At 38.6% G+C, this 19,491-nt stretch overlaps 1 protein-coding gene across 2 annotated transcripts in view; it reads left to right on the plus strand.

Moving 5' to 3' along the window:
* mei-P26 (meiotic P26) overlaps nucleotides 1–19,491 on the plus strand; it is a 451,952-nt gene that overhangs the window by 262,439 nt on the left and 170,022 nt on the right. For both annotated transcript variants that reach the window (XM_067142736.2, XM_067142737.2), the window contains exon 9: nucleotides 15,057–15,221. In XM_067142736.2, the coding sequence (XP_066998837.2) occupies nucleotides 15,057–15,221 (165 nt within the window). The remainder of the gene's footprint in view (nucleotides 1–15,056; nucleotides 15,222–19,491) is intronic.

Raw genomic sequence — 19,491 nt, forward strand, 5'->3', positions numbered from 1 at the left:
ATGCATAGGAGTCTTTTACTTCCTCAGAAATAATCTCATCAACTTCTTCACTTATCTCATTTTTATAGGTACATAGGAAAGGATAATACCAATCGATTTAGACAATACCAACCAATGATACTCTGAATTTGTCACAAAACATTTCTTTCGTGAAAGTGGAACCTCAGTCAAAGAATATATTATTAATAATATATATATCAGCATTTAAACCCAAAAAGTAATTGCAACCACTCAGAACAAAACAAGGCCAAACTTCAATCCCCAAGACCTCGACAATCTCCAAAGAGTAGCCTCTCTCAGAATTTAAAAAGACATAGAAGCACTTCAGCCAAAAAGAATAATCACAGAACACAGACGTGATAGGGAGGAATAAAGGAGGCATTGCCTTAGCTGCAGAAGTCAAATACACATAGTCAAATATGATATGCAAGACATAGAATAAGATCTCGAAATATAGTAATAAAACAGTTAAACCAACCAGGAGCTGAGACAAGGTAATCAAATACACAAACATAACAGTAAAACTGAAGGTAACATCCATAAGGTAGGGGAAAAAAAAAAAAAAAAAAAAAAATGAGAGAGAGAACCAGACCCGACATTCATACAATGCATTGACACATGCACACGTAGGGACCAGATGCGCAAGGCAACATAAAATGCAGAATCAAGACACACCGCGAAAAAACCCGCATTAGCATGCGAAAAGTGAGTCAAAGGCTCATGAGCTCAATCTGAGAGTCCAGATCAAATAATCAGGTTGGCCGCAATACGGGGCAAGGATCACCTAGCATTACAATAATCAAACCACAAATACGCTATGAACATATTCATATTGCCCCTGGTAGCGAACATGATTGTACGGATCTAGCGTTTTAAATACACATCTCAATATGAGCTCAAGTAAGACGTCACAGTAGGAAAGAAACAGGTCTCAAATGAAAAATCTTCATAATCAAACGACATCACACACATCTCTATCAAAACGGGTCAGTGTTACCTTTTTTTTGTCCCTACATGGGAACATATATACAGTATATATATGAAGTAAATTATAAAGTAAAGGGAAAAGTGAAAATTAATCCGCCACAATAAATATAAAGAACAAAGAACATAACCGGGATGACAAGGAACACTAGCCTAGCATAGCTGTGGCAACCCAAGAGAAGTAGTAAAAAAAAAAAAAAATAGCTGGAATAAGAATCCACACATATTAACAGATCCTACGTTCACTCAAAGCAGAGAACCATGTAAAGTACCATTTAAATGATACGAAGCACATTTCATAGCTCTGCCTCTCCACCTTTTTAACCAAGGCTTCCATTCTTCATATTTTTCTTCAGAGAGATCATACAAAGCAAAGGATAGAAAGAAATGCTTTGGAAATTCATAATGGCATGAGGCGCCATCTGTCATAACCGGGAGGAAGTAGATGTCAAGTCAGAGAACAGTTACCATATTCAGATAACAGACATATGATATCGATATCAGGGAATAGAATAACAAAACCATTTAGGAATAAGATATTAAGACCACTAGGTGTGGCACAATGAGTACTGTGAAAAGGTTTGAAATTTAATCCAGACTTTTGGCACACAATCTAGTGATTACAAAATGTATACCACCACCTCTCCTACCCTGCTGGCCAACATCCTAATGTAAAATTTGTTTTGATCAACATGACTTGAACTGGCTAACCCCGGTGTCCGATTTTTTAGTCTGCAGGTCTAAACAATAATTGCCACCATGCAGGCTGTGCTAACCATGGGACTAGTGTGTTCCAGAATGGAAAAAAATGATTCATTTATTTCATGAAAAGATAGTATTTTTCACTAAATAGTTCAAGTATGATGGTCATCGTTGCATTGTTCTTGTAACCCATATCTTGTCCAGTTTTTGCGTCAAACGTTATCCGTTTTCTCATATCTGTGGATGGCAACAAAAGACTGATACAGTTTGACATTATCCCGATAGATACAGTTGTATACCTATGTCGTCATGGTGATGAGACAATAACTTTGCTGATAGAAACCTATTTTTCTTTTTCAAAACTACCAAAGTCGTGGTCATAAGAGGTTCATTGTATTTTTCCAATAAAATGAAGAAACCCATAAATGGTACCAGTTTCAGCTCTTGAAACCTTCCCCTTTTCTCAGTATCACTATGAATGACAAACAGAATTAGGCATTTTAATATATATTACTCATAATTGTGGATTTTGCCTCACTATTAAGGGAAAATGATTGCACAAAAGCAAAATGATCACAGAAAAATTCTATAAAGAAAGGATTGCGTCGATGGTGCTTCTTTCTATGCACAATAGTTGACCTGCACACGTATTCGAACAGGGCTTGGAATTGTATTCCTGAGTTTCAGAACACTAACCCATATGTTCTGTTTAGAAACTGGCATGCTTACCCATGCAAATTTCAAGAATAAGCTTCCTGTTGAACACAGGCGTGACCGAACAATTGGCCTCACGGTTTGTGTCACGCATTCAAATAAACTGTTAGAACTTCACTAGCTTTTGAAGGACTACTGTGGTGTTTTTTCTGCTGTTGGCCTACCTGAATAGTTGTTGAAATGCAGGTAGGTATTTGTTGAAATCTATTTCGGCTCATAGTTTTCGGAAATATGGGGTTTTCTATTAGGGGATCGGTTGGCCAGTAATCTTTCAGGCATGATTTCTTCACCTGCCCTATCAGTATACACAGAGCAATATTTTTTTAATTTCCCTGCTGGTGACATTAGTCCACTTTAGTGTTTTAGGGGATATGTTATGAGAATGTGAATTCTGCTCATAGTATAAGCATGACGAATATAAGAACCAAGTGTGATGAATCAACTGTTATAGCGTGCTAGTTTGTGGACCCGCCACTGGGAGCACTGCAAACGTTGGTGTCCAACACGTGCTTCAGTAGACCGGCAAACCATGTGTTCGAAAGTGCGGGGATATTTCAAGTCAACAAGTTGAATTTCCTTTGCTTTCAGTTCCTATACTCAGTTCACTGTGTGTTGTGCACTTAAAGCACTATTAGTCTTCAGAAAGCTCTCCCCACCAATGTCTCCTGTTATAATACATGCTATCAATCAATATTTGGATGACTCTCATATTCATTTGTAAATTACTGGTTTTTTTTTTATTGTTCTCACGGTTACGTAGGTACTCCTGCTTCCACTGTTTTTTGCTTCTACGCACTTCCTTTGTTATGTTGCGCGCTAGTTAAGATGTGTACATAGACATGATGCTCAACTCTGTTCTTGTGACCTTCGTAGTGAGACTTATTGCGTTTGACCTTCCTAGTGTGAATAATTGCGTGTGATTTTGCATTATAAGTGTAATATCACGATAATAAGTGTAGTGGCTGGGTGAAATAATAGAGCCCACAACAACAACAACAACAACACCACCACCACTTGAAGCACGTGTGTTATGTGGCCTGATTAAATTAATAGTTCAACATGCTGTACTGTTTTGTACCTGGCTGTAAGTCAGGCTATGGTACAGTAGTTAATGGTATAAAATTCTTTTCACCACCGAAGGATAGAAATAAATTTGAAAAATGGGCCAGAGCTATTCCACAAAAGGATACTGTGTTAACGCGTAATAGTAGAATTTGTCAAGTTCATTTCTCTGATGATTTGATAGTAAAATCAGATAACTTTGTAGTGAATGGTGAAAAAGTGGTTATGCCTCGTGAGAGATGGAAATTACGTCCAGGAGCAGTGCCTCACATTTCCCCTAATTTGCCGAAATACCTTTCAAGTGAGATTAAGTCCCGTGAAACTCCCAACTGGAAAAAAGAATCTAGACACCACTAGGAGAAGAAGAAAGAGGATTGAAGACGGGAGTGTAGCAGCAAATGGAGAATTAAAAGGTCAGTCTAATGTTGACCAAAATTTGGGTTATTCTAGTGTGCTTTCTGATGCCGAAAAGACAATATTATCGCTCAAAAGGCACCTAAAAAATGCTAATTGAAATTTAATTCGAGCTAGATCCAGTCTAAACTTAGCAAAATAGAGAAGCAGGTTAGAAATACACAGTTCGAAACTCTTCGATTGAGAAGTGCGTAGTGTACCATTTGGCTGCGTACGTTGTTAAGCACTTACTAAGTGTTCGCCCTGTGCCCATTCTCTACGTGACAATAGTCAAAGTACATTCTCAGTTCTGTCCGAAATAACACACTACGGTTCAAGCAATAATGAAGTGTTTTTAACACGACCTTCGAAAAGTATATGTGACATTCTTTTCCAGGCCGAGAAAGTAATTCGTGAAAAACTGAACTCAAAATCGATGTGGAGCGAAATATTTTTTGATTGTATCAATTCTATAGACAAAATTTCAGTTGATCCTTCAGAAGCTGGCTGTTGTCTTCATGTTATGGATATAATCCCCAGACTTGTTTATCATTATCTGAAGTGCCGATTTTTCTTCAGAGTGAAAGAAATCCGGCGAGATTTACAATCTCGAACATCCGCCAAATCTTCACGCACGCTTTCGAAAGTCCAGTAACCGACAAATTGAGATGGTAAGTAGAGTATTACCTTTAAATGGTTCATGGGTGTTTTTTTTAATATGCTGGGAGTTGTGTTATTTATGTATATGTACACTCCCTGGGCGCTGCCATTTTGCATGGCTCTTCGAACTTTATAAACATGTCAAGAAATGCAAAGAAAATCTATGATATGAAGAATAATCGAAAAGAAATGCGACTCGATTGTGTAGAACCATACATAACGAGTTCTATCACCCTTGACCTCCAAATAGTTCTGGTATATCTCAAAAGATAGCACTAAACTTGATGATGATAAATAAACACACTTGAATGTCACTCTTATGTACCATGCCCCACTAAATTTAATGCAGGGAAAACTCGAATATCTCAGGGAAAATAGATTTAGGTTACTAGTGAGCACCCTGAATGAGTGGGGTTTTTTCCCCACTACAACTTACTATGACATATTAGGGAGGGGGTTAAGTGTAAATCTTCACACTATGTGTGAAGGATATTTCACAACAGCTGATGCACACAACATACTTCCAATATTGATAGTGAACATTTTGATATTTTTAAATAATTCTTTAACAATTTTTACGTTCAAGAGTGCTAGTTTTAGTATTTAAGAAAGTATGTATCTTGCTGGCGATGGCCCAATTAAATGGTCAAAACTAGTACTGGTATTTTAAATATGAAAATATATTATAACTTCAAATCTTGTATTATAGATTGACATAGTAATGTCAAATGCTAGTGTTGTTCACCACATTCTGAATCATTAGCTTCGACCTGTGCTTCTCGAGTTAAGTTGTTGCAACAAATACATTGTATTCTGAGCTCAATAAAATAGTGATCATTTTTTCCACAAAAAGTTATAGTTCAGTTGGTTAAACCATATATAAAGAGATAAATGAAATGGCGTATGGCTTTTAGTTCCGGGATGTGTCCAAGGACTTCGGCTCGCCAGGTGTAGTCCTTTTTGATTTGACTCCCGTAGGTGACGTGCGCGTCATGAGGAGGATGAAATGATGATGAAGACAACACATAAACCCAGTCCCCATGCCAGGGGAATTAACCAATTATGGTTAAAATTTCCGAGCCTGCTAGGAATTGAACCCGGGACCCTTGTGACCCAAGGCGAGTACGCTAACCATTTAGCCGTGGAGACGGGATACGAACATCGAAATGAACATACAACACTTTTCAACAAAAAGAAACTAACTTCAATTGCTGGAGATAAAATTATACTTTTCTAGACTTATTTGTCGTGTAGATTATTGATATACCTCCTGTTTCTTCGTATCTTGTACAGATTTTAAATTGCACATAATACATTAAATTGATGGAAATAACCCTGTATTAAATGTGATTAATGCAACAATACACTTATTTCACACAAAAAAAAATATCAAACTTGGATATTTTTTATTATGACAGTTATAATATTGATAATCGAAAACAGGAATATTGATCAGTGAACAGAACTGGAAGCTAGAAGTGGTTAGCAGATGATTGTCTTTATGCTCTTTTTTTCGAGTCATGATGTAGCATCCAACAGTAATCTGATGTCATAAATTCCTTGCAGAAGCTCTTGTAGTGTTTCTTCATCAACTTAATATCTTGGTGATACCTTTCACCCATCTCGTCACTGACATCTAAATGCGAATGCTGGAAATGAAGTTCTAATAATATACAGCAATCCAGTAATTCCTGAACTCTTCGCCTGTAGTCAGAAGGCTTTATCTTCCTTAAGGGTATATTCACACCACACACAGCGAGCTTGGCAGTAAGCAGGACGCTGGAAAGGTGAGCGGCATGCTCCGTTTAGAAACGCAGCTTCTTCCAATGAGTCCGTCCACACCGCACACTGCGAAGGTTTCAAGGACATGCCATGCCGACTCTCCTGCTTACCTCATAGGTAGCAGTGTTTCTAAATCCAGAGTACTGCTTACTAGTTCGCACAGTTGTTACCATGGAAGAAGTTGTAATCAGTGCTATGTTTAAGAGGAAACCTCTATGGGATTCCAAAACAGCATCATACAAAAACAATACGATTAGTTAGTAGGAAACTCTGGGACAAAGTTGCTATAGAGGCAGACTCTGTTGGTAACTATTCAATATTATTATTAATAATACTTACGAAATTGATTGACTGGTGTTCTGGTTTTATTTTCTCAAGTCTGTTTAACAATTAATATAGCATATACTGTACATGAAATAAGGCTGGCTTTAGTTACATGGGGTTTACCATTTAACTAAATGAATAGAATCTCATTTTTTCTTAGCACTATAATTAGCAGTGAAAATATGGCACCTTCAAAATTACTGTGTAACTAGTCCCTCTCTGTTTACTTCCGCATTTCTTTCCACAATGTTTTCCTGTATAGCATAATTACCGTATTTACGCGAATAATACCCACACATTTTTTAAAAAAAGTTAGGGCACGAAATTGGGGTGCGGGTTTTATTTGCGTCAATGTTGGCATTTTTTTCAAAATCAGCCTTCCTAAATTTAGGGTGCGGGATTATTCGGTGGCGGGTATTATTCACGTAAATATGGTGGCGGGGATTATTCGCGTAAATATCCGTATTTACGCGAATAATACCCGCACATTTTAAAAACATTTGAGGCACGAAATTGGGATGCGTTTTTTTGCCTCAAAATTTGCATTTCTTTTTTTCAAAATAAGCCTACCTAAAGTTAGGGTGCGGAGATTATTCGCGTAAATACGGTATTCTGCCAAGTCAGTTTTCCAGGTCCAGTAAAATAATGCATTAGTATTTCCCTAACTTGTTTAGCTGAATTAGAGAAGCAGAAGTGTGAACCAGACTCTTTATTTTGTACTGTTGCTATTGTGGCTGTAGTAACACTCTTGAACTGAGGATCAATAACCTCTTCAGCAATAACAAAATTGTGTAATACACAAATAGAATTCACTACAGAAATTGCAAGAAAACGTTCGTTTCAATCGGTTTGCGCAAAATTTTCCATTTAGGACTCATGATCCCAAAAGCACATTCGATGCATTTTCTAGTTCTGGATGGACGGTAATTGAACACAAGTTATCATTTAAGTTTCGTCTAGGGAACGGTCTCATCAAATGGTAAGAGAGGATACGCTTAGTCACCTACAAGGACAAATGGAGCCTTGGACGGCGTATCCGGCAATTCCGTATGACCAGGCACGTTCAGAATTCCAGCTTCTAATTTCTGAAACAATGAAGATGTCCTGAATGTACCTCCGTCACTCTGGTGGCCTGCAGCACCCACATCAACTGCAATTAATTTGCAGTAAGCATCAGCTACAGCCTGAAGCACTATTGAAAAATACTGTTTGTAATAATTGTAGTACAATGAGCCAGTCTTAGATGGACATTTCACTTCAATATGTTTTCCGTCTATACTGCCGATGCAATTGGGACAATTCAGTTTCAAAGAGTACTGTTTTGCTTCATCATACCACAATTGTGTTGTTGGCTCCCGTACATACTCTTCGTGCAGTACATCCCATATTCTTTTAACAGGTATCCTTGACAATAGTTGCTACTGTACATTTCCCCACCCTAAAGCAAAGGGAGAGAGATGAAAACGAGTTACCACTTGCAAGAAATCTGAAAAGAAGGTGACGAAAAATAATATAATTGTGTCCTAAAATATAGAGCTTTTAAGATAAATGACAGATTTGTTCCTTTCCATTTATTTATTTTTCCTTGAGGGATGGGTTAAGCTAACGAACAGTGGGGAAAGTGTCAAGAACTATGTTAAGATATCACCCTAGTATGTGTCTGAGCATGTAAGGTAAACTGAAAAACCTACAAAAATATGGCCAGTGAGAATTAGCGAAGCAGGGATACGAACTGAAATGGCATACTTAGAGCGATAGTTACATATTTCAACATTGTTTGAATCATGATCGTAACTTTTAGTTAGTGAATCATTCTCAATCTCTTTTCTTGATCTATTTTTCAGTCAAACATGCCAGATCCCGCTAGGAAACACTGCGCGACTATTTTCACCAGGAAATTAACAAAATTGAAAAGCCGAGATCTGATGTCGATGGAGACATCAAGTTGGTGGTTTTTTTTTTTTTTTTTTTTTTTTTTTTTTTTTTTTTTTTTTTTTTTTTTTTTTTTTTTTTCCAGATAGAGTTTCCTGCGAGATACAATGATATCAGAAGGTAGAAGTTGCAGTCTAGGAGTTTCTGTTTCTTCATTCGACTAATCCTTGTCTGCAGATATAGTAAATTAAATAGTCCCTAGAATTCAAGAAGATGGCCCTAGAACACCTTCTTCAGAGACATCACCTCAGGAAGAGATACCTTTGGACGTGTCATCGGTAAGCGTTCAGAGTATGCGTAGAGAGAAAAGAAAAAATGTCACGCCCTGATATTGATGCAATATTGACTAAGAATGAAGCATTTATAGCAATAGAAAAGCAAACATTGGAATTTCTTCAGAAAGATGGGCGAAGAAAAGGATGACAACATAATGTTTCTAAAAACTCTGCTGCCTGACTTGAAGTCTCTGCCTCGTTCTCACAATCGTGCAGTGCGTTTGAAATTTCAAGAAATAATTTGCAGAGAAATTGATGCATTGGAGAGGCAGCTCTATTCTTTTGCTCCCAAACCGACTGAAGGAACTAATATTTCTACCGATGGTTACGGAGTGATGAGTTTAAATCTCAGTTTTCCGTCAAGACAGTTTACAAAATTTTTGGTTGCTGTGAGAAACTGACAAGAACGTTTTTGTGCTTGAATTCCTTAATTTGTTTTTTCTAATTACTATACGCTCCTTATTTTTAAATGTAAATAACTTATTTTCAAAATTGTGAGTAAAATATCTGTGTAAAACTTCTCAATTAATAAAATATGATGAAGTAATAAATAATTATTTCTAGCAGATTTTTACTACCTTTTCCATTTATATATTTATTACTTTAAGAGTTTGCAAAGTACTATTTTCTGTTGATATTGGCCTCCTAAAATTAGTTTCTTCTCTGTAAATATGTCTCTCCAGCTTTCCCAGTTGGGAATCAAACGCCGCTTTAGTCATTCGTAGGTAGTTTTAAAAAATGTATCGTTACACTTCCAAACATCACGATAGGGACGGTTAACACCTTGAGTGCCACGTGAGACCAACGTTGACTCGCAGAGCTTAATGCCATTCGAGCCGTGTGAGTCCGCTGTGGACTCACGCGCACTCTCATCAAAGTCTCAGGCCCCGTGGTGCCATACTGTCATCACACTTGACATGTAAACGTATGTTAAATGAAAATAGGTGGCCAGTACATGATGAGTCTATTCTTGGCCTGTCCATTTGCGAGTCCGAGGTGGCACCATGAAGCCTGTATGTCACGGTAATATATCAACCACAATAAATAAATTACGATGACAATATTTATTGTTTTCTGATAGTGTCATATGTACAAATAACAAAAGATTGTACTGTATAGTGTACTCATTGTGCATTGTCTCATATCAGGGTCTATAGACAACTTGAAAACATAGGACAAAAAATTACATGAACTTTCTAGAAAAAATATTTGTAACTTTGTCTCATATGCAATCACACCACAAATTGGTACACTTCTTGCATATGAATTTAAAGTATAACAAATGAGACTTTCTGAAGAAATATGATTCAAACTGTGTTTCACGATCACACTACAAATCTGTGCACTTTGAAGAAACAGTCCAAACAAAAGAAATTTTCACAGGCTGGACATTTGAACTTAGACTGTAGAGTCTTCCTCATGGCATATTGCCTTCCTGATTCCTGATGGATCTCTTCATAACAATTACTGCATCTCCATCTTCCTTGCCGGCCTACATCCTCCAGTCGGTGGGGTAATACCTGTTTCACCGGGCGAGTTGGTCGTGCGCGTAGAGGCGCGCGGCTGTGAGCTTGCATCCGGGAGATCGTGGGTTCGAGCCCCACTGTCGGCAGCCCTGAAAATGGTTTTCCGTGGTTTCCCATTTTCACACCAGGCAAATGCTGGGGCTGTACCTTAATTAAGGCCACGGCCGCTACCTTCCAACTCCTGGGCCTTTCCCATCCCATCGTCGCCATAAGACCTATCTGTGTCGGTGCGACGTAAAGCAAGTAGCAAAAAAAAAAAAAATACCTGTTTCTTTGGTATTTGTCGGGGAAATGTGAACATTTTTGATACCAATACCTGTTAACTGTTCAACAATGTCCTTTTTGAACTGGGTAAGAGATATACTCTCATTCCCAAGTTGATTGGAAAAATAGATGGCATTTACTATACTTGTGCCGATCAATATCTCTATAGCTATTTTTCTGTACCATTTTACTCCGTCTCAGGGAAGTACAAACCCCTTTTTATGATCTGATAAATCAATGTAGGGTTTGTATTTGTTATACTCTATAACACTCCGTGGTTTTTGCACTTCACCATCCCTCTTAATAGTGACCATCTCACCAGTGTGTTTAGTTGTCAAAATTAACACGGCTCTTTTATCATGCCATTTCTGAACAACCACACCACTGTTACTTTCACAGGCTCTTGTCTCTCCTCTTGCTAACTTCCTTTTAGTAACATTTGTTGGATTATACTTCCAATTATATTTCAATATTCCAAAGATAAGAGTTTTATTCTTTAGTATTTCATGATCTAATGAGACAGACGTATACCAGTGTGTCAGGAAGGAGAGAACTGTGCTAGGATACGTGGTGACACATTGGTCTCACGCGACCTATACAGCTGGAAGGTAGTGTCAGTGGCTGCGTGAGACCAATGTGTCACCACAATTTCAACACAGTGTTATGACTACAATTTAGCCCAAGATGACTAAAAGGAACATTTCTGTAATAAGATGCACTATTTTATACTCTATAGTAAAGAAAGAAAGAATGGCCTGGATGGAATTTTTTTTACTGCATATGTGGCACTTAAGGTGTTAAACTCGCCACAAGTGCCTCTAAACTGGTTAAATTCATGTACCCATGTACGAGTCAAAATCATAGAATCGCCCATCTTCATTGCAACACTTTCCAATTAAATACATTCTTCTCTATAACTTTGATAATGCCATCTTACACAAAACGAAATGCGGCAAATGATTAGCAGCACACTGCCCAGCGTAGTGGTGTGAACACTCGTGCTGCTTGCTGCACACAGCACTTCACCAAGCAGCAAAGTCACCCTGCTTACTGCCGAGCTTGCTGCGTGCGGTGTGAACATACCCTAAGAAGTTCATACATAGCCACTTGAAGCTTTTCCAAGCGTTGTGCGGCAACTAAAGCACCTTCTTGTAGTTTAGCAGCTCACACATGGCAGTATGTTTCACTCAGATACTGGAATCCTTTTGAATTTCTCCTTCCAAATGTCTTTATAAAGGCTTTTGTGGAGCCAAGCTTTGTATGGCAAGGTGGAACCAGTACTTTGTTTTAGGTCAACTAGTGGGATGTACTGGACGTTTTCTCCTGGGATTTAAATCCTAGATTCCCACTCTTGTTTGACGTAATGTTCACTCTATTTTGACTCCCCTGTACACAATGAAAGCAGCAGAATTTTGTAAATCATCCCTGCATACCCATCAACATGGTAATAACTTTCAGATCTCTACAGATATGCCATTGGTAGAGATTGTATTGGATTTCTTCCATTACTATGCATTATGTATTAAGCCTCAAACTTCTCAGGAAAGAGTCAATAAAGAGCCTCCAGTCGATGCAATATATTGTTGTTTTAGTTCCTCAAAGAGCCCAGGCACATTGTTGCAGAAGACTATTGGACCATCTAATAAAAATAATTTTTCTACAGACTTTGTTCGTTTCTCTAATGGCAGATTCTGACATTGTTTTCAAGACAGTTCTCCTTACACCTGGAAACTAGAAGTTCTGCATTATCTTATGGGAGTGAAACATCTCTAATGAGATTATTCAATTCATGTTGGGTAAATTGCTGCGGTTTGGAACTAGACACCTCAGGAATGTATTCAGGATCAGAATCACATTCCAATTTTCCACTACCAGTATCTAAGACACATTTCATTTCTTGAAAATTTTTATTTTCTGGAGGTTTCAAAAATGGTAAACTTTCATCATGTGGAAGCAGCCTCCTTGCAGATTCCATATTTTGTTTCTTTTTTCTGAAAACCCTTTAGTATTTACATAACCAAAATAACAATCATCAGTGTGGTTTTCCAGTTCCCACTATATCATTGAGAGTGCAAATGGCATTGACATTTTCTTCTATTGTACACATTCCCCTAAGCCAATTGAACGAGGTTTACATAAAATATGTGGTGTCCACCTTTATCTTGGTCACCAAGAGGATTACCAAAGTACAATTGATACAGTTTCTGAAGCCATGGAGTGATTGTGGGCCATAGTGATTTCGGAGTGAAGGAACCACGTGTAGCAGAAGTTGTTGGAATGATTTAGACAATTTTGGGGCATGATAAGTGATTTATCTGCAACAGAATTAGCCCTATTAGTACCGGTACATATTTCCCTACAGTTTATCTAAATAAGTTACTTCGTTTAGAATAGGCATTTGCTTGAATTAATCAAGGGAACTAGAAAAAACTGCATTCACTAATGTAAGTACAAAGCCACACGTTATTAGGTTGATGTAAATTATATGGCACCACTAAATTTTTATACCATTATCACACAAGATTCACTATTACTAGTAAGATGAATGTGTTGCTCTTGGTATACATACTGTGACGGAGGATGATGATTCCATGTGGAATCTGTGGTAGAAAGTAATGCATCAACAGAATATAAGAAAAAAATACCAGTGGTGCCATGCAGAGAAATCTTGCTGTCAGCCGCACGTAAATATACAAAGTGGAAATTACGAATAACTAGAAAATTATTTGTGATACAACAAAAATGAAACAAGACCTGAAATGAGCACATCAATTCCTTACCTTACAGTATATTTACTTATTTCAGCAAAAATTCAATGTCGACCACTGTAATTGGAGAAGTTTCTCTCCTCACTCTGACCTGTCATGTTTATCCTATAATATGTTTCTGTATTCTTGTTTTCCTTTCTATATTCCTGTTTTTCTATTACGTGGTGTGATTTGCACGTGTTTGTTCCTGTCCATTACTTGTAAAGAAAGTTTTTGTGATGTGCATGTCCCATACCTTAAGCTATTCTGGTTGGCAAATGTAATATAAGGCTTTATCTGGCATATTTCCAGGTAGAGGACGTTAGATTGTGCAAGGAGAACACTGACTGTTAAATTATCATATTTTGGTTGAATACCGCTCAATACTGTAAAAGTTCAGATTATGTGTACTCGTAAATTCCTGTCCTCATCCCAAGGTGGTGCAGATATTTTCTGCTGCACCACCATTTGAGGTGAACACTATGTACTTTTAACCACATACCAGCCTTCTTGTCAGTCTTAAATTTCTAGCAGTACCAGGAATTGAAGCTGGGTCTGGATCAAACCAGTCTATGGACTGATGACTCAAACAACAAGTGTAATGTGCTTGCCGTGGATTATGTGGAAGCAATAATGTCCTCGAAGATTATCAGTGTTATGTGTGTTGGGAATTCAGCCTGAAGGCTGGTTTGATCCTCCTCAGCTCCGCCAACAGATACATAACCTAGGCATCACTGAAAAGGCGTACTAGAAAAATGAGGTGTGAGGCAGTTTCCTATTGTCTTCCTCAGTGGTCCAAGCCCACTGAAATGCATGCATCAACCGACACGATGAGCAATATTTTCACATCATTCATAACGGACTGGCTGCATAAAGAACTAGCATTGCTCATACATCGGTCAATAAAAGTAACGAATTTATTTTAACCTATACCAGGAGACATAGTGCACCTGTAAACACTACATCTCGTCACCAAAGGCATTATCAGCGATATGTTTTTGCATTTGTGAATACTCAGCATATCAAGGCTCTTCCCCCTTGTGGGTGGGGGCGGTAGAAGTAACACCCACGGTATCCCCTGCCTGTCGTAGGAGGCGACTAAAAGGGGCCCTAGGGGCTCTAAACTTGGGAGCGTGGGTTGGCAACCACAGGGGCCCTCGGCTGAATCCTAGCATTGCTTCCATTTACTTGTGCCAGACTCCTCACTTTCATCTATACTATCCGACCTACCTTGGTCAACTCTTGTTCTTTTCTGATCCCGACGGTATTAGAGTACTCGAAGCCTAGGGACTCTTTCATTTTCAGGCCCTTTGTGGCCCTTGTCTTTCTTTTGCTGATACCTTCATTTTTCAAAGTGTCAGATCCCTTCCATTTTTCTGTCTGATTAGCGTTATACAGAGGATGGTTGCTTAGTTGTACTTCCTCTTAAAACAATAATAACCACCTCCATCACTATATTATAGATGCGATTTGATTCTCTGTTATTTATGTCTCTATCTTGAATACGTTATAGTCTGTTACATAAGACTGCTACTAAACCGCACGTGTCGAGGTGGGATCCTTAGCCCAGGAGAAACCTATATGGTCGTGTCACTGTAAATCTTAAATCTTGTGATACATTTGTTGTATTTTGTTCTTTAGAATTATTTTAAATTTATATAAATGTTGTTTGCTTCTTTGTTTTTTAATAGATCTGACAAATGGATCTTTGAACGGTACTACGCCAGCCGGTAGCAACTTGGTTTTGGGCCGAGGATCATCACCCAGTCTGGAGATTCCTCCTGCAATTGTCTCGTTGAATGGTGGTACCTACCAGTCTCTGTCGGATACCCCTTCTCCTATACTGTCTCAAGCAGGTAGTAGTGCATTATGTAATATACTGTCTTACACCTACAAACTTCCTGACAGGCACGCAGGTAGCTGCGGTTCAATTCCCAGCCATTCATGAGGCATTCTTAAAATGAGAAGTCCTGTCCCTGTGGTTTAGATTCCCTGTAAAACTGGAGGCCCCTTGGCAATAATAATGATATGAATTATCACATTAAACTAAAAGGCTGCTTTAAATTTTTATTTACTAATTCTCAACCAGAAAGTTTGCATGTCTTGATTTCCAGAATTGATACTCTGCTTGAAAATCTTTAATGCATGATAAAAAGTACAGCAAGTCTGCTATCACTGTAACAAAGCAGAAATGTATTTAAAGTCACTCTTATAATACGCAGATAATTTGTATGCAAGACATGGGTTTTGGTTGCCCATAACTGGTTAAAATAATTAGGAAGACTGAAGTTAAACTTTTCTGAAACATGTTGGACAAATTGCGTCCAGACTTACTAGCTTGCTGGTCCCTAAATGGCTGGCCCTACTTTTCTCTCTGGTGCAGTGATATTTCACAGTTTAATTCAGAAGGGTTATTTATAAACTTGACATTAAAATGTATTAACATTAGGTGACCAACTGTTCGGTCTCGTGTTCAAGTTGATTACTCAAGTCGCATGAGGCTTAGCTCTTCCCACAGCTCACAAAAATGTACTGATTTAACCCTTCAGCACTGGTGCTTAGTCTCTCAGACCCATGTCATATGTTTTTGCAATTGGTGGACGAATGTTGGGGGTTGCGAACCTCTTTCTTTGTGTACCTTCCTCTCCCCTTAACTAGTTTGACTTCGCAGTCTCAGGTTGCGTGCTCACTTACAGTACCGGAAATAACAGCCGTGTGGGTCTGTCAGACTTAGTGCCAGTGTTCGTGTTACTCATCTAAGTGCACACACATTTCTGTAAAATTACAGTTACATGCATCAGGGTATTAAAAATAATGTTTCAAATGTTTATTACTTACTTCTTGGTGGGTTTAGTCTGAACTTTTACATTAATGAAATTTTATTTACTGAGTTAAGACCAGTGAACAAGAAGGTGAGCATATAACTGTGTTACTTTAAGAAGACTGTAAAAGCTATTTAGAAGCAAACCCTGGCGAATGAGACAAGGAAGAGGAAGATATTGCTATTCATTGCAGAATAGAGAGCAACACTATTGAAAATTTTGTAAAAGGTCTTTATGTCGTATGTCATAAGACATGCCGAATTTTCATGCCAGGTGTGTCCACTTTCCAAATAGTTTATGAATAGCAAATTCAGTCTTAGAATTTTGAACCCAGAGTTATTTTTGAAGGAAATGTTTTGGACTTGGTGTTTTGCTCATCATCATCATTCCCTTTATTCAGCTGTAGCTGGGTAGGGGCAAATATGGTTCCTCTCCACTTTCTTCGGTCTTTCCACCACTCCTCCTTCAACACTGTGTCCCAGTCCAGGTTTCTTTCTTTAATACTGCATTGGTTTGTGTCCTTCCATCTCAGTAGTGGTCGTCCTCGACCTCTCCTTCCTTGCATTTACATTTCCATCACCTTTTTTGGCATTCTTTCGTGACTCATTCGCTTGATGTGCCCAAACCATCTTAGTCAGCTCTTCTCTATCAATCACTTTTTCCACTCCAATTTCTTTGGGGATTTTCTCATTCCGTATTTTGTCTCTTCTATCCTTCTGTATCATACTCCTCGAGAACTTCATTTCCGGTGCCTGTATTCAACTCTCATCCTTCTTTGTCTGTCCAAGTTTCTGCTCCGTAAGTTGTTATGGGTACGTAATACATTTTGTACATAGTTTCCTTTGCTTCCATTGGAGCATCTTTGTCCGATAACATGTTTCTTACCCTATGATAGAAACAACTTCCCGCTCAGCATCCAGCCTATATGGACAAAGCAGTATGCTGCCTCAGAAAAGAATGTTTTGCTATTTTAGAATATATTTTAATATCAAATAATTTCAAATGCTAAACACTAGTATTTTTTGTTATGTAGTGTATACTACCACTACACATCTTTACAGTAACTATTAGAATTTTAATTGGGCTGATGACCTAGATTTTTGGCCCCTCTAAACAGCACGCATAGAATTTTAAGTGCATCAGTAAAATGTAGCACAAGTGTTTGATTTATAATTTAACCTGTTATTTATAAACCACTCAAACCATTAAAATAATTAAAACTCTTTGTTGCTTATAATTTAGAATAATATTGTTAAAAATATACATGGGTCTGTGAGACTACGCGCCAGCATTCAAGTCACAACATAGAGCGCCAGTGCTGCAGGGTTAAGTGCAAAGAGAAGGCCAATAGAATGTACATTTCTTAACTGATTTATTCACTAATCTAATTACCCTGTACATAATATATACACATAGGACACTGGTCCATGTTGTAGCATACTGCTACGACCAACCTCAACACATCTACCCACGCTAATCCAAGTCTCGTTACTGCCTGACGCCGATGAGTAGCGTTACCTAGCCTCCCCCTCCACGGAGGATGTAGCTATCTGAAGTGCTGCTCTGAGGGACGAACATACACATGACGTTCAACATACCACCCACCTAATTTATGTATAGGGCCGATGACCTAGATGTTAGGCCCCTTTAAACAACAAGCATTATCAATTTATGTATATATATTACAAACACAAAATTTATTAACATGGGAATCAACATCTGTATCAACAAATTAGTACTTGCACTGAAAATGTCAAATGTAAGAGAGAAAGGTTTAGCACATAAAAGATTACACTTTCTCACTATCTACAGTTTCAACCTCTTCTGGGAAGAGACAAATTTTTGCAACTGGGCGCTTGAAGGTCCCCTTGAGAGTGTGAATAGTGGCAACTCGCACCAAGCCGTCGACTCCTGCTTTCATATCTACCACAATCCCTGTCTGCCACACAAGAGGTGACAAGTTATCTTCCTTGAGAAGAACCAGAGTTCCGGGTCAAAGATTGACCCTTCCTGGTGACCATTTAGTCCGCTTCTGGAGTTGTCCCGGATAGTCCCTTGACCACTGCTTCCAGATGTACTCCCTGCAGTGCTGAAGTAGCTGCCACCTGGACAGACGAGAACCTGAAACTGCAAGTAAATCTGGCTCTGGGATGGTTGTGAGAGGTTCTCCAATCAGAAAGTGGCTGGGAGTCAGGAATGAATAGTCATCAGGACTATCAGACAGTTAAGTTAATGGTCTCTGAATACAGGCCTTCCTCAACCTGGACTAACAATGTGGACATTTCTTCAAAAACCAGTGCAAGATTTCCTGCAACCTTCTTCAAATGGGACTTCGTAGATTTTATGCTGGCCTCCCACAGCCCACCAAATTGAGAGGCATGGGGTGGAATAAAATGCACTGTATTCCGCATAGAGATGTAAAGTTGTCCACTTTCCTCTAATGTACTTGAAATCTGAAGAGTGTGAAGCTCCCATAGCTTGCTTCTTGCACCCACGAATGTACATCCGTTGTCACTGAGGACATTCTGGCGGATACCCCGGCGCAATTTAAACCTATGCAGAGCAGCTAGGAACGCATCAGGAGACAGGTCAGAGACAAGTTAAGATGGATCGCCTTGGTTGCCAAATACTGACAAATAGAGCAATATAACATTTTACCTTTGTTTTGCTTTTACAGGTCCCTTGCTTAAAGTAGGGTGGATCCCCATAGTCAACGCCACAGTTCAAAAATGATCTGTTGGGTTCTACCCTGTGGTGTGGGAGCAGGCCTATGATTTGAGATGATGTTCAACCTTGTTAGGGTCAATTTTATGTATTTAGCGTATACGTTCACGAAAATTGATGATATCTGTAGATAGATGAGATAATGTGTGTGTTTGAGTCATCAGTCTGTAGGCTGGTTTGATGCAGCCCTCCATGCCACCCTATCCTGTGCTAACCTTTTCATTTCTACATAACTATTGCATCCTACATCCGCTCTAATCTGCTTGTCATATTCATACCTTGGTCTACCCCTACTGTTCTTACCACCTACACTTCCTTCAAAAACCAACTGAACAAGTCCTGGGTATCTTAAGATGTGTCCTATTATTCTATCTCTTCTTCTCGTCAAATTTAGCCAAATCGATCTCCTCTCACCAATTCGATTCAGTATCTCATCATTTGTGATTCGATCTATCCATCTCACCTTCAGCATTCTTCTGTAACACCACATTTCAAAAGCTTCTGTTCTTTCTTTCTGAGCTAGTTATCGTCCATGTTTCACTTCCATACAATGCCACGCTCAACACGAAAGTCTTCAAAA

The sequence above is a fragment of the Anabrus simplex genome, chromosome 3 (genome assembly GCF_040414725.1).
Source record: "Anabrus simplex isolate iqAnaSimp1 chromosome 3, ASM4041472v1, whole genome shotgun sequence".
NCBI lineage: Eukaryota > Metazoa > Arthropoda > Insecta > Orthoptera > Tettigoniidae > Anabrus > Anabrus simplex.